General features: G+C 41.8%; 1 protein-coding gene across 1 annotated transcript; it reads right to left on the bottom strand.

Moving 5' to 3' along the window:
* Window positions 1–20: 20 nt before the first annotated feature.
* On the bottom strand, window positions 21–7,736 carry LOC146308276 (annexin A3-like). The gene is made up of 13 exons (XM_084746420.1): window positions 7,589–7,736; window positions 7,427–7,474; window positions 6,905–6,992; window positions 6,650–6,744; window positions 6,426–6,539; window positions 5,450–5,540; window positions 5,229–5,308; window positions 4,785–4,841; window positions 3,990–4,083; window positions 3,259–3,354; window positions 2,808–2,866; window positions 1,629–1,751; window positions 21–421 (listed from the first exon to the last, which is right to left on the bottom strand). Exons 1-13 carry the CDS (start codon window positions 7,598–7,600, stop codon window positions 362–364), a joined length of 1,017 nt encoding a protein of 338 aa, XP_084602546.1. The 5' UTR covers window positions 7,601–7,736; the 3' UTR covers window positions 21–361.
* Window positions 7,737–14,479: the final 6,743 nt, after the last annotated feature.

The following is a 14,479-nucleotide window of genomic DNA, read 5'->3' as shown; positions in this document are numbered from 1 at the left end:
CAGTTGATAACAGCTATCAGTCACAAGAAATACACAAATTTAATGTATTCACAACGACATTCAGCAGCATCTCCTTGGTGTTTATGTGTTAACCATTGAGTCTGCACAGTACTGGAGTTAAAAAAGCATCAGTGTCTAGTTGAACATTACTGGAATTCCTGAAATTCCACATTAAGAAGCATTTCTAGATGGTTAGTTCCAGCCGTCGTTGCGGCTATATTCGAGCTTATGTATCAGTACGATGCTTATTGGAAAGGTCAGCGACTGGTCATCGTCGTCATTAGATGCGGTTCCTCCCGTTGCCTATGGGGTGAAGCTGCTCCTCCCACCAAATGTTTTTCAGCACAGGAGTTGGGAGGAGTTAGTCATCTTGGCCACATAGATGCTTGAGGGCGGTTCCATAACTGCCCGACACTTCAGACTACAGAAACACAAAACGACAAGGAAAACAGGAAGTCTGTGTTTTAACATGTCATCTGAAAAAAAGGCAATTTGTTGTCAAATGTCTCAAACAAAGATACTAAGGGCTGATTTCACAAACAACGCACAAGCTTAGTAACAGACTAAAATACCTGTTTAAGCTGTAATAGTGCAAAGCGACTTGCACAGACTGAGTTGTAGTAGTTGTAGATTTAGTTTGTTCTGGTTTAAGCTGATTGCAAGAGGGAGAATCAGAATCACTCTTTGATTAAATAGAAGTTTAAATTAATGTAATCTAAATCAGGAACGCCCAGACTTTTTTTCTTTGAAGGGCCAAAACTTAAACTTAATGGTGGGGCATGAGTCAAAAGCAAATGCACGTTGCATTATGATGCAAAATGGTGCAATGATCCTGAGTTCCCTTAACTGACTGACTTCCTGTGCAGTGTTACTCTGCCCGCCTGCTAAGACTATGAAAAGTAATAATTAGGGATCCTATAAATTTGAAGAGCTTTTTATTTGCTTGGCTTTTTGCCTTTGCTGGACAAGACAAGTGAAGATAGGAAAAGTGGGAGGAACAGAAGAGACACCATGCAGCAAAGATCCTCAAGCTGGGATAAGAACTACAGCCTCTGTACATGGAGCACACGCTCCACCAAGTGAGCAACCAGGGTGACCATTAAAGAACATTTTTACATAATATCTATTTAAAAATTAAACATTTTTTGGCTAGAAACATCTGGCGGACCCAATCAAACTTTATGCCAGCCCAATTTTGCTCCACAAGCCCTACTTTGGGCAGCCCTGATATAAATGAAGAACAACAGAGGCCAGATAAGTGTTTTTTTTTACTTACAATAACTGGATGGTTTGACACAATTTGTTTGAGTAGCATTGCATCTTGTTTGCCTCTACTACTGTTCTGTGTCAAGATTCACTCCAGTCCTGGTGTTTTCTGTTCCATTCCGGGTTTTTATGAGCACCATTAGTTACTGACATTACTCCAGGACTCCATAGTCTCTGACTAACTAAGCTTAATTTAAGCCATGAAAGCTACTGAATTGTCCTGGTTTAACTATCCAGGCCTCCTCCTGGATCAATCAAAGCTCTGTCTGTGAAACCGGTCCTATGATATTTAAACTGTTGAATATACAGTATATGTTGCTGTGAGTATATTAGATTTCATCTCTGCAGGTGTGTGTACTGACCTCTAACTGAGAGTAGAGGGAACATCCAAACAGCTTCTTGTACTCGGCTCTGATGTCCAGCAAGTCAATCTCTGAGCGACTGACTAATATCCTGGTCAGAGTGGACTCTGTGGTTCCCAGACCCTGGATAAATAAAGATTTGAAAGAAAGAAGCAAAGGCACATATTGGACGTTGATAAATCAAATGAAGAAAATGCAGTCTCGTCTTCATTAGCAGCTACTTATTTCATGTTCACGTATATTGTCCTGCAAAAATGTCTGCTTCTACAATCCCAGTTCCAAAAAAGATGGAACACTGTGTATAAACTGAATGAAAATGGATATAATAATTGCAACAATAATCTGCAAATCGTTTGACCTATATTCAGTAGAATACAAAGACACAACATTTAAAGGTGCATTATATAGCATTCATTATATATATATACAAACAGCTATTTGCTATATGAAGATAAAATGGAGTGATGGTCACCTGAGCAGAGAGTGAAGTCAAAAAATAGGCAAAAAATATGCAATGTAGAAACAATCTTAATCCATATTTAAGATGCTGGTTGTCTGCTGTAACCTCTCAAGGAAGTAAATGTTGTATACTGCACCTTTAATGTTCTAAGTGATAAATTTCATTGATTTTTGTAAATATACTCTGATGCCTGCATCGTCTTACAAAAAAAGTTGAGATGTGCAAAAAAAAAGACTGGGGAAGTTGTTTAATTTCTCAAAAAAACACCTGTTTTTCAACACAGGTTAAATGCTAACAGGTAATAGTATCATGATTGGTTACCTAACCCCTAAAGGAGCATCCTTGAGCTCATCTGTGATGGACTGATGCACGTTTTGGTTTTGGAAATCACATTGTCCGGGCTACATTTATGTTTTGCAGTGTCCCAACATGTTTGAAATTAGGGATTCATATCTACAGTAGTTTCACATGTTTTTTTTTTTTTTTATCATGTTATCTGCTTCAGAGCCCGTTGGCACATTTAGTCAAAACAGCAGCAGCAGCAGCAGCAATAAAACGGGCTTAACATTCCTTTCCACAACACTGGTGGTGAGCAATACAATGGTATGGTGTGGCTGAAAAGGACAGGGTGCAACCAAACAATATGGGGATTTTATTTGGAGAGGCACTGGTAGAACTATGGGCTGTCTTTATACAGATGGACATACTGTAGAGCTTACCTTCATGCTCTTGAAAAGCCTTTCCGCAAGGTATGCAGGAACGTTCTTCACACATTTAACTAAACACACAAAATAAGTTAAATTAATAATAAATATTTTTTATCTTACACAGATCTCACCTGTACAATGGTTAGCTTATCTTACACATGAATATGAAGATGCAACAAAGTAGATGTTTTTTTTTCAAGGCAGCCATATTGATGTTTAATAGTAGCATTAACACTGGTTATATCAATGATACTAATTATGTCCTATTCCATTTAGTGTAGCAGAGCCTACCAGTGAGCCAACATGCACAGTAGCAACACTCTAACTGTGTCTGACCTGAATGGAACGTGTTAAACCTACCATTTCATACCAAAATGGCTGCTATGCAAATATTCATTAAAATGGACCACAGTTCAGTGTGAGGAGTCAGAAATAGGCAGACAATACGACACACTTTTCTCACCAATAGCCACTAGGAGCTTCTCCAGGTTTCCAGACATCTCGCTCTCAATGCTCTCCTGCAGCGTCTTCTTACTGAGATTCTTGTACTCTACCAGAGCTGCAAAAACATTACAGAGATTTGAATACCACTTTTTTCTCCTGTTGAAGGTGTAACAGGTGTTGATTTTCTGGCTCTTTGGACAGCAGTGTCAGTCTGTTGTTCAGTCCACCACTTTTTTTTCCTTCCAAAACTGCCATAAATTTTTGTGTAGAAATCTATGTTCCACAGAGGATGAATCCTGCTTACTTTAAGCTCCAGCACCACCATGAGATTGGCATTTTTGGCTTTTAGTGAAATATCTTGGTAACCACTGGATGGACTGCAATGAAATTTGGTGCAGGTATCCATGATGGCCAGAGGATTAATCCTAATAAATGATTCTGATTTTGTCGTTTTTCTATTTTCTCTCTCGATTGTTGTTGTTTTTCTTTATGAATGGGAGTGTCATTATCAAGTCAAACTTTTGAATTTTCCTATACTTTGATTTATGATTTAATACCTGCAAAACTATGGCATTCCCATCAGCCTTACCCGTGCATTGTATTTAGTACTAATTAGCAAATGTCAACATGCTAACATGGTAAACAAACCTGCTTTGCACCAACACTTTAGCATTGTCACTGTGAACATGTTAGTATTAAATAAATATTTTTATTACATTAGCATTAAAAAAAAGTAAACCGTGTACTCACTCTGTCGAAGCTGGGGAATACTCCTGTGGCACAGGATGTCAATAAACTTCTCCTCATCAGTCCCCCACTTCTTCTCTCCTGCTTCATACAGGGCCTGAGTGGAATGAGAGTGAGTGTCAAATACATACAGCTTTAGACTATGAAAAAGCTTTACTCTATAAATAAAAGGGTTTTCATGACCAAATTCAGTAGCTGCAATACAGTGGATGATTTTGACATGTTAAATGGATAATTCACACTGTTTGAGGTACTTATACATAGTCAGTGAATTAGCTACAGTAGATGGGTTTCAGCATGCTCCTAGTGTGGGGAAGCAGCTGGAGTACAGATGTTGGAAGCTAAGCAATGTACTGCTATGGACAGGGTCTGCAACAAATTGTGTTTTAGCCACCTAAAAAAAACCTTTACTTTGCTGTCAGACAGCATTTTCTGATGGGAAGCCAGTTTATTGCTCTTTCCAAAGCAACCAGACTTCTTTGGCAAAAACAGTAATTTTACCTCAAAGAACACAGGAGTTGCTCAGCTACAGCTGCCTCATCTGTGTTTGTTTGTGTTATTGTGTAACTTGTGCAAATCCGAAGTAACTTAAACAAACTCATCTTATTTAGCAGCAAATAATAAATATAGTGTAGACTTACACTGTCCACAGCAAGAGATTGCTTTGCTTCCTAAACCGTTATTCCTGTTGTACCATATGTCATTGAAAAACACACAAGTATTCTAAATGTGCCTGAGAAACAGATGTAAAAACAAAGGTTGACTAAATGATGGAGGAGTCAACTGCAGTGAGTATACCTTAGCATCTGCTTTTGCTTTGGCAGCATCCACATGAGTGCTCTCGTCTCTCTTCCCCTATGAGAATGAAGAGAAGAACACAGTTTGTGAGACATTATAAAGCCAATATACCTGGCATTTAAATAATGAGCCTTTTATTATACTTGTCTCCAAAGATTTAGAGAACTTGTAGAAAATATTTGATTTTTATTGATTGTTTTTGTATTTGTGTGATTTTATTTTGTCTCACATATGACAGCATGTTTTTCCCTGCGGTTCTGGATCAGATATATGAAATGTATTTTTCTCAGGGTGTAGCATGATTTATTTCATCCCATTTTGTAAGACATGAGCAGAATGTTCAGAGCTGTCTGGCTACAATAAATGTAATGCTTTAGGTCTGATTCTCATTTGTTAGGAATGCGTTCTGGTAGCACATTGCTGTTTTTATTGAACATACAGTACCTCGGCCAAGATGAACAGTGCTTTGCCATAATCTCCAGACACCTCCGACTGCAGATCATGAATCATCGATCTTCCAGTTTCTTGAATGTAACAGCACAATACAGAATATTTCACAATAATCTAGACATGTTACATCAGAATGTTTGTCATCTGTTTCACAAGAATCTGAGTCACTATTAACAAGTGAAATTATAAAAATACTTTGTGTTGAAGTTACTAACCTGCCAGGTATACTTCAGACATGGCCTTGATCTGTCTGTTGGATCTGGAGGAAAAGATTTCTGTCAGCGTACTTTCTGTGGTCCCTGCACCCTGGATGTGATACACACAAAATGTGACATGCACAAGTGTGAAACAGTCTCAGTGTACTATTATACATAGACAAAACACCAGCAGTTGAAGTGCTGTTCTTAGACCACAATGTGAGAATAATAAAGATGCATGAATCCAAATCAAACACAGACTATCACCATGCTTTAAAGACTCTCTGAACTTTCCAAGTACTCACAACTCAGTTGCATTGTTTACAATACTTCACCCAAGGAGGAGCCATGCAAAGTAATATTTCCTATCAATGTAGCCATCTAGTTGGCTGCATCACTCTATAGAAAGGGGAAGTCCCACCCCTTCCAGTGTTACCCTGTAGTTTTTGTAGTCTTTATAACTACGTAGCTTCACAGTCTGATACTTAATCAGTTTGATGGTGAATTGCAACTTTCTTGACTTGTAAAATTAACCGTTAAATTGACAAACATCATATGTGCAATTTGTGGCACAATTCAAATTTTGAACAGGATCAAAAAAATACTTGTCTCTCACTGCTGACAACCAATTACAGTTCTATTTTTTCCGAACAAAGGTCCCATGGTAGTAGACTGGAAGAACTTCGCCTCTCTTTTGGTTTGTCCATGCAGATTCAAAAGTCAATGAGATTATGTGAAGTTTTGAAACAAACAAAGAGGACATTCAAAACTGCAATCTTTACATCTTGCCTGAAAGTAGATTGTGGATGCCTTTGATCACAATCTCAATCTAAAGTCCTCAGACCTCTATTTTAAAGTTTTTTTTTTTAATGTTTCTTTAAACACTGAGCCAGATACATTTTTGTAAACCTTAGAAACAAAAAAAAAAACATAAGTCAGATGCTATTTGTGCATCAGCAGGCCAATGCAGAGTCTGCTAATTTAACAGCCTCACCTTGATGGCTTTGATGACTTCATGACAGTCGTAGACATCAGGAGGCGTCACCAAAGCCACTAACAAGTCCTCAAAGTCTCCATGAGTGTCGCCCTCCAGGTCATCTTTTAATGTCTGATGCAGGAAGGTGGATAAGACACAAATCTCACTCTGCCATCAGGAAACTAATTTTGGTCTTCGTCACAACACTCAGAATTAATATCTAAGTAAGTCGATTAATTTACCCTTCCTGTGGCTTTCTCATAGGCCTTAGCAATGAGCTGACGCTGAGCGTTGCTTCTTTGGGTCAACACCTCAATGAGTGTCTTTTCTGTCGTACCTTTAAAGAAGAGGACAACATCACCACTTACACTACACTTAATGGGTTTACAACCATATATACACATATGCAAGTCCACTAACTGATATTTAGTAAATTATTATTAAAGTGTTTTACATGTTTGTCTCGTAATACTGATAATGATAACTTATTAACTTACCAATGCCCTCAACTGCCTGCCTTAGTGCAGTCACGTCTTCTTCCGCTTTAAAGTTTGCCTTGTCCTTCACAGTTCCTCTTGCATTGGACTGATAAACACAGAAACACACTCAAAGGCTTGTACATAAATACGAAAACACATCAACCGGTAACTAAATTGTACATGTGAAACAATGTCCTGTCCATGTACAGGAGCATATCCTGTTTCTTGCACAATGTTTAATTAAAAAAAAAAAAAAAAAAAAAAAAAAAAAAAAGAATGAATCTTTAAAAGAGAAGAAAATAAATATTTCCACCTTTATTTTATTTTATTTTGTATAAAGAATAATAGATCACAGAAAAATAGAATGCAGATAAACATAAAGTTAGAACAACACACAGACACACACACATCTATGTATATATCATAATAAGTAAAATAAAATATGGTGTTACTTTCTTTTACAGATTTTTTTATGGCACTCCTGTGACTCCATAATCATCTCTACATTCTTCCCACTGAAGGATAGTATGTTCAACTTACTGTCACAGTCAGTGATGAGGGGGAGTCTAAAAGGAGGTCTAAGTCATCCTGCAATGCAAGTCAACAAATATGCTTCAATTATCAGCAATATTTTCACATATTTCCAGCCTAAAATCTAATTTGAATTATATCATCCCTCACAGATAGCCTGAAACTACTCACCCAAACAGACATTGTTGTGGCTGTAGAGGAAAGTATTAAACTAGGGAGAAGAAAAAGCACATACTATCAGCATTGTTATATCAATGTATTATAACATCACATTTAATTGAACCGCACTCCTCTTTGTACAAATTCTTTAGTATAATTGACCAGCAACAATTGGATTGGATTGTTTTTCTTTCCATTGCAGATGTTCATTCTAGAAAATATAAAAAAGCATAAGTGTAGATATCTGAAATACACACAAATGGTAAAAGTGATGTCATGTGTCCTAAGAAGAATGTCACTGGATATCTGACATGCTATTTTGACCAGGACTACATGAATTACAGACATCTGCAATGTATATCCAGTCAATTAAATGTTAAAAGCTTGCCATATAGTATAGTGGTACATTTGATTCTTTTTCACAGCTCTGCATTTTATCTCCACTTCATCCTCTACTATAAATAAATCCACTGGATTATTCTTCAAAATATCTCCGTGTAAATCTGAAATAACTTCGCTAATCTGACAGATAAAGGTTCAGTTCAGATAAAGCAAGTAGACACGTGTAAATTCAATACAACTGCAGAATGTCGGACACTGAAGTCCAAAAACACGTCCCGATCAGCAAAGCGTAAAGAAGACACAACGCGGAAGACAAACGGAGAATTAAGACGTGCACAAGCATAAAAACCGTGATCCAAAATCTGAAAACGGTATTTTCTTCTTACCAGAGTGAGAGGACAGGGCTGATGTCAGTGGAGGAACTTCACAGTGAGCCAAAATCGCCACACCTTTCAGAAAAGTTGAGAAGGCAACGCCCAGAATGAGCTGGAGGAAGTTGAATCACGGAGATGTTGACATAAACTCCTCCTCGTTTGTAAACAGTAACAGTACGCTGTTCGCCAGATGTGTGACATGTTTACTGGATTTATTCGACTCCTTTGCGCAACAACTAACATCTGCTGCACAGCATCTTTATACTCAGGCGTATTTTTTGATGTAAAACACCTTATTCAAGTTTCATCTGAAGCCATAAGATTTCAGGTTCTGTAAGAAAGTGAAAGGTCCAGTGTCGTGTTTGCTCTCAGGGCAGAGGCAAAGGTATGAGTCAGAGAGAAAGAGGAAGGAAATATTCATCTCTATTCTTATCACAATATCCGCTGGAATTAACTAAGTACGTTTACTCAAGTACTGAGGCATTTGTTCTTTATTTTTAGGTTTTTCTTTATCAAACAATGCAGTTTCTGCGATTTGGATATTGCATATTATGATTTTGATAATATGTCATCTGTGCAGCCCTATTTGATAAGTTACACTATTCTTTTGTTTGCACACTCTGATTATTAGTACAAAATCTACTAATGATGTTTAATTATGTATGAATCCATCCAGCAGTATATAATGTTTACCTGCTGCAACATGAATATGAGATTAACACATTCATGCATCACTAATTGTAATGTACATATGGATATGATTTTTAAATGGGTCATTCTGCATAGTGATGACTATTTTTACTTTTGGTACTTTAAGCATATTTCAGTGTTAATGTGGCCTACTTTTTACTTTTACATCATGCATGACTTTTACTTATAATAGCAAATTTTTATAATGTGTTACTATTTTTACTTAAGTAAAAGATCTGACTAGGGGCGACTGGGGACGGTTGCAATGCATTTTGCATTTCTCCCAGTTACTCAGAGACTATTTGGACAAGACAAATCAAATCTTGATATGTTAAACTATATATATATATATATATATATATATATATATATATATATATATATATATATATATATATATTGTGCTGAAGGACAGCCAGAGCAGAAGTTAATCATTCATTAAGTGGCAGAACTCCGCCCCCTGCTGTCGAAAGGAGGGCCGCTACAGAGTGAGTCAGTGCAGCAGGGAGAAACGTGCTCCACAGTAAGAGAGAGACTGTAACGGGTTATTGTTGTGTATGATGGCGTTGTGAGCCTGAGCCGGCTTGTGTGCGTTCATATTACCAGTAAGTGTGATGTTTATGGTTGTTATGCTCCTCATTTAATGTTATATGTTGATCGTTTAAACGTACGGCTAGCTTGGTAATTGCTAATTATCGTCCGAGCAGCCACGGTCACATGTATATATTATATTAGTTATATACGGATGCTGAGTGTTTTATTTCAGTGTTGTTTACCACTACTGCTCAGGAAGTGAGTACATTTGTTCTGATTATTGTTTTGTTTTCTGTTTCAGAACCACACACTTACACATGCTCATGCTTGTTTATGTATGCTCCCACTGAACGGTCAATAAAGACATTAAAGGGAACATCCGGAGTTTTTGTGCATTCTGACCGATGCCCCCCAGCGGCCACAGTTTATCCATGATCAGCTGAATATACAGTCCCTTTCCAACGCCAGAACAAATTGGTCCTTCGAGCCGGATAGTGTGGTTACTGTGGGATTACCTGAGATGTTCCCAGAACAACGTAGCACGCCCCGCCCATTAGATGTTCGGCCTCGTCGCAGAACACGACCTCCGGCCTGGATGGAAGACTATGAGGTTACCCAGCCAGGGGAGACATGGAAGCACTACCACAGCAGGGAGAGATCTTCAGAGAGACACGTCAGGATGACGCCTCTCACACTGCCATCGCTAGATGATGACTACTCCTCAGAGCATGGAGCAGCAGCCCCACATCCATATCAGTCTGGTTACACAGAATCAGATACCCCATTCCAGAGTAGGCTGGCGTCTTCCCAGTGGATACCTCCTAGAGAAACCTCTCCTGACATTATGGAGACTCTGCACAGGCTGATGGAGGATAATCAGCGACTACAGCGCCAGATGAGAGACATGCATAAGAGACTTGACACCCATGTCCCTGTACGTGACCTGCCACCTCTACCACTACAATCTACCCTCCGCTCCCCACCGTCGTCTGGCCCACCTGAGCAGAGCAGTGGAAACCATCAGCCTTCGGGGGACGAGGACAACTGGCCACCACCACCGCCCCCTGTGACAGATGATGAGCTCTACCCACCAGTGCCACCATCACAAGATCCAGGGGCAGAACTAGCAACGCTGCTGAGAAACCTGGGGCCGATACATCATGAACAGCCTCCTTGTCACCAAGACCCACGTTATACAGCACCACGGGTGCAGACACCAGAGTACTGTGCACCCTATACCCCACCAAGGACTGGGTCCCTGCATGGCAGGCCATCCCTCCCCCCTCAACATGAGTCTATGTACCGCGGCCCACAGCCCACAATCCCCTTTTTTTTTGGGGATACAAGAGAATTTGCTAGGCTTAAAGTTGCACTTGAGAACTTGTTGCCTGAGGATGCTACAGAACGTTTTAAATACCAGATCCTGGTGGACCACCTGAAGTATGAGGAGGCGTTGCTCATAGCGGACTCTTACACCAACTCACCACAGCCTTACACTGACACCATGGCTAGCCTCACTGAGCATTATGGACAACCACACCAGCTGGCACTCAGGAAGATTGCTGAGCTGATGGATGCCCCAAACATCTCACGAGGAGACACCCGTGGATTTAAGCTGTTCGCATTAAAGGTGAGATCACTGGTTGGAATGTTAGACCAGCTCGGTGACAATGGTCAGACAGAGCTCCATTGTGGGTCACATGTGACACGGCTGCTGTGCAAGCTGCCTCAGGACATGAGAGCAGAATTCAGGAGATTCCTCTACCCAATGCGGATCATCATTCCCAGCCTCTTGCATTTCTCTGACTGGCTCCACTACGAGCTTAAGATCCAGGAGACAGTTTATGAGACATTGCCTACTGAAACCAAGAGCAGGGCTGGAGCTAAGGAGGAACATCGCCGTGACAAGAAGACTGGTAGGAGCACCAGCATCCTGCAAACTACAGACCAGCCTGAGAACACAACTACAGCAGGGAAACAGTCCTCAAGCACCAAGTCACCAGAAAAAACAGCATATTGTCCCTATTGCAATAACACATATCACTTCCTTGACCACTGTTCCAACTTTGCACAGCTGACTGTTGAACAGATAACAGCTTGGATTAAGACCAACAAAAGATGTTGGCGGTGTGGTCGTTCACATCAAGCTGCACAGTGCCGCCTTAAAGTTACATGTCAGAAGTGCAAGGGGAAACATCTACAAGTTCTGCATGAAGTGAACATAAAACCTGCTGCTGCAGACACATCCTGCCTTGTTAATACCACCAATGAAGTCCTATACTTGGATAGACGGTCTGGGTGCAGCCAGGTCCTGCTTAAAGTGAGTAAGGTGCTGTTGCGCAACGGAAGGCATACTTTAGAGACCTTTGCCATTCTTGATGATGGATCTGAACGGACCATCATTCTGCCTGCAGCAGCTCAGAGACTTAGACTCACAGGTGAACCGGAGGATCTGCTCCTCCGGACTGTTCGTCAGGATTTGAGAACTTTGCATGGTGCTGCAGTGTCATTTTCCATATCCCCAGCAGATCAGCCCCACAAGTCATTCAAGATCCATAAAGCATTCACTGCGGATCAGCTGGGTCTGGCTGAGCACACATATCCTGTGAAAGCCCTTCAGAAAAAATACAAGCACCTGAAGGGTCTCCCCCTCCAGTCATATAACAAAGTGCAGCCCCTGCTGTTAATCGGGTCAGACTACCCCCACCTCATTACTCCAGTGGAACCTGTGCGCCTGGGACCACCTGGAGGACCAGCGGCAGTGAAAACCAGACTGGGCTGGGCACTTCAGGGCCCAACCAAACACGTCAAGCAGCAGTCATCTCAGTTACAGTGTCTGCATATCTCAACTCATTCCCCCACCGCTGAGCTCCTGCAGAATGTAGAGAGACTATGGCAGTTAGATGTTCTCCCTTACAGGAGTGAGAAACTCGTGACACGCTCCAGGCAGGATCAGGAGGCAGTCCACCTGTTGGAGACAAAGACTACACGCATAGAAGTGGAAGGAATCCAACGCTATGCCACGCCTCTTCTCAGAGTGAAAAATATGCCCCAGCTTTGTGCACCAAAGGAGGCTGTGTTAGCCAATCTCCGCAGCACAGAGAAGCGCCTGCTAAGAGACCCCCAAAGAGCAGCAGCATACTGCGCAGAGATTGCAAAACTGGAGAGGGCAGGCTATGCAGTGAAGGTGCCAGAGGAGGAGTTGAACAAAACAGCAGAGTCCTGGTTCATCCCTCATCACATGGTGAGTCACAATGAAAAGAATAGGATTGTTTTCAATTGTTCATTCACATATAAGGGAGACAATCTTAATCAGCTGCTGTTGCCTGGCCCCACCTTGAGCTCCAGTCTGATGGGTGTATTACTGCGCTTCAGAGAGCACTCCATTGCTGTTAGCAGCGATATTAAGGCCATGTTCCATCAGGTGAGGCTGCTTCCAGCAGACAGATGCCTGCTTCACTTCCTGTGGCGAGATCTAAAGACAGAAGAACCACCCAGCATCTACACCTGGCAGGTTCTACCATTTGGCACCACCTGCAGTCCCTGCTGTGCTACTTTTGCTCTGCAGAAGCATGTGTTCGACCATAGCCAGCCAGGTGAGGATGTTCGAGTGTCCATTGAAAGATCCTTCTATGTAGATAACTGCCTTCAGAGTCTCTCTTCTGTTGAGGAAGCCCAACACCTAGTCAACAAACTGACATCCCTTCTGAAAAGGGGGGGATTTGAGCTACGCCAGTGGGCCAGTAACACCCCTGAGGTTATCAGCCACCTACCCAAAGAAGCCCGGTCTGAGAGCAGTGAGTTGTGGATCAGTGAGACGTGCTGATCCACAAGAACTCACCTTGGGGCTCCGCTGGTTCTGCAACTCAGACACCTTGAGGTACAAATACCAAATGCAGGATCAGCTAATACCTACCATGAGGAACATTTACCGAACTCTAGCACGCCTATATGACCCCTTAGGCTTCATTGTTCCCTTTACAACACGGGCCAAGGTCTTGGTGCAGCAGCTGTGGGTCAAAGAAAGAGAGTGGGATGACCCATCACTCCCAGAGGATGTGCTCCAGTCTTGGCAGAACTGGGAAGAAGAACTGCAGCATCTCTCTCAGATTTCACTCCCTCGCTGCTATGTAAGCCTTGAGATGGACAGTTCGAACCCCCACCTAGACCTACACATCTTTGCGGATGCATCAGAGAGAGCCTATGGTTCAGTAGCCTATTTACGTGCAGAGAGTGAAGATGGTCGGGTCGAGGTGTCTTTCCTGGCTGCCAGATCCAGAGTGGCCCCAAAGAAACAGCAGACAATGCCAAGACTAGAGCTATGTGCTGCTCTGACTGCCGCTCAGTTGGCTTCGCTACTGCTAAACGAGCTGACTGTGACCCTGAGAGATGTCATCCTCTGGACCGATTCCACTACTGTCCTCACATGGATCCAGTCAGACTCGTGTCGATACAAAGTCTTCGTTGGAACACGAGTAGCAGAAGTACAGGAGCTGACAGATGTGCGGGCCTGGAGGTATGTTGATTCTGTCAACAATCCGGCTGATGACATTACAAGGGGGAAGAAATTACTGGAGCTGTCTTGCAACAGTAGGTGGCGACAGGGCCCTGCTTTCCTGCGACAACCATCTGACTTTTGGCCCACTCAGCCAGTAATAGATGGAACTGAGGATTCCCCTGAACTGAGAAAGGCAATCAGCTGTTTCGCTACAACCACACAGACTGTTCTTCTGCCAAGTGCTGACCAATCCCCCTCCTTCAGAGCTCTCACAGAGTCTGTTGCACAGTCCTGTCATGGGGCGGCAGGACCCAAAGCCTTCCTTTCTGCCAAAGAGATTCAGGAGGCAGAAAGAGAAATCCTGAGACGAGCTCAGCAAGACAGCTTCACAGAGGAGTTCAACCTTCTGAGTTCTGGTAAGCCGATACATGTAACCAGCCGACTGCTCTGTCTTGCACCAGAGTA

This window comes from Lutjanus erythropterus, chromosome 20 (assembly GCF_056507025.1).
Source record: "Lutjanus erythropterus isolate fLutEry1 chromosome 20, fLutEry1.hap2, whole genome shotgun sequence".
NCBI lineage: Eukaryota > Metazoa > Chordata > Actinopteri > Lutjaniformes > Lutjanidae > Lutjanus > Lutjanus erythropterus.
Note: the sequence above shows the minus strand (reverse complement) of the source record. Positions and strands in the feature narration are given on the sequence as shown.

What these genes read in the sequence shown, in the direction of transcription:
- LOC146308276 (XM_084746420.1), bottom strand. An exon ending in AAGCAAAAGCAGATGCTAAG is followed by an intron (nt 4,084 to 4,784) that starts GTATACTCACTG and finishes CATTCCACTCAG; the next exon opens with GCCCTGTATGAAGCAGGAGA. An exon ending in GAAGCTCCTAGTGGCTATTG is followed by an intron (nt 2,867 to 3,258) that starts GTGAGAAAAGTG and finishes TTGTGTGTTTAG; the next exon opens with TTAAATGTGTGAAGAACGTT.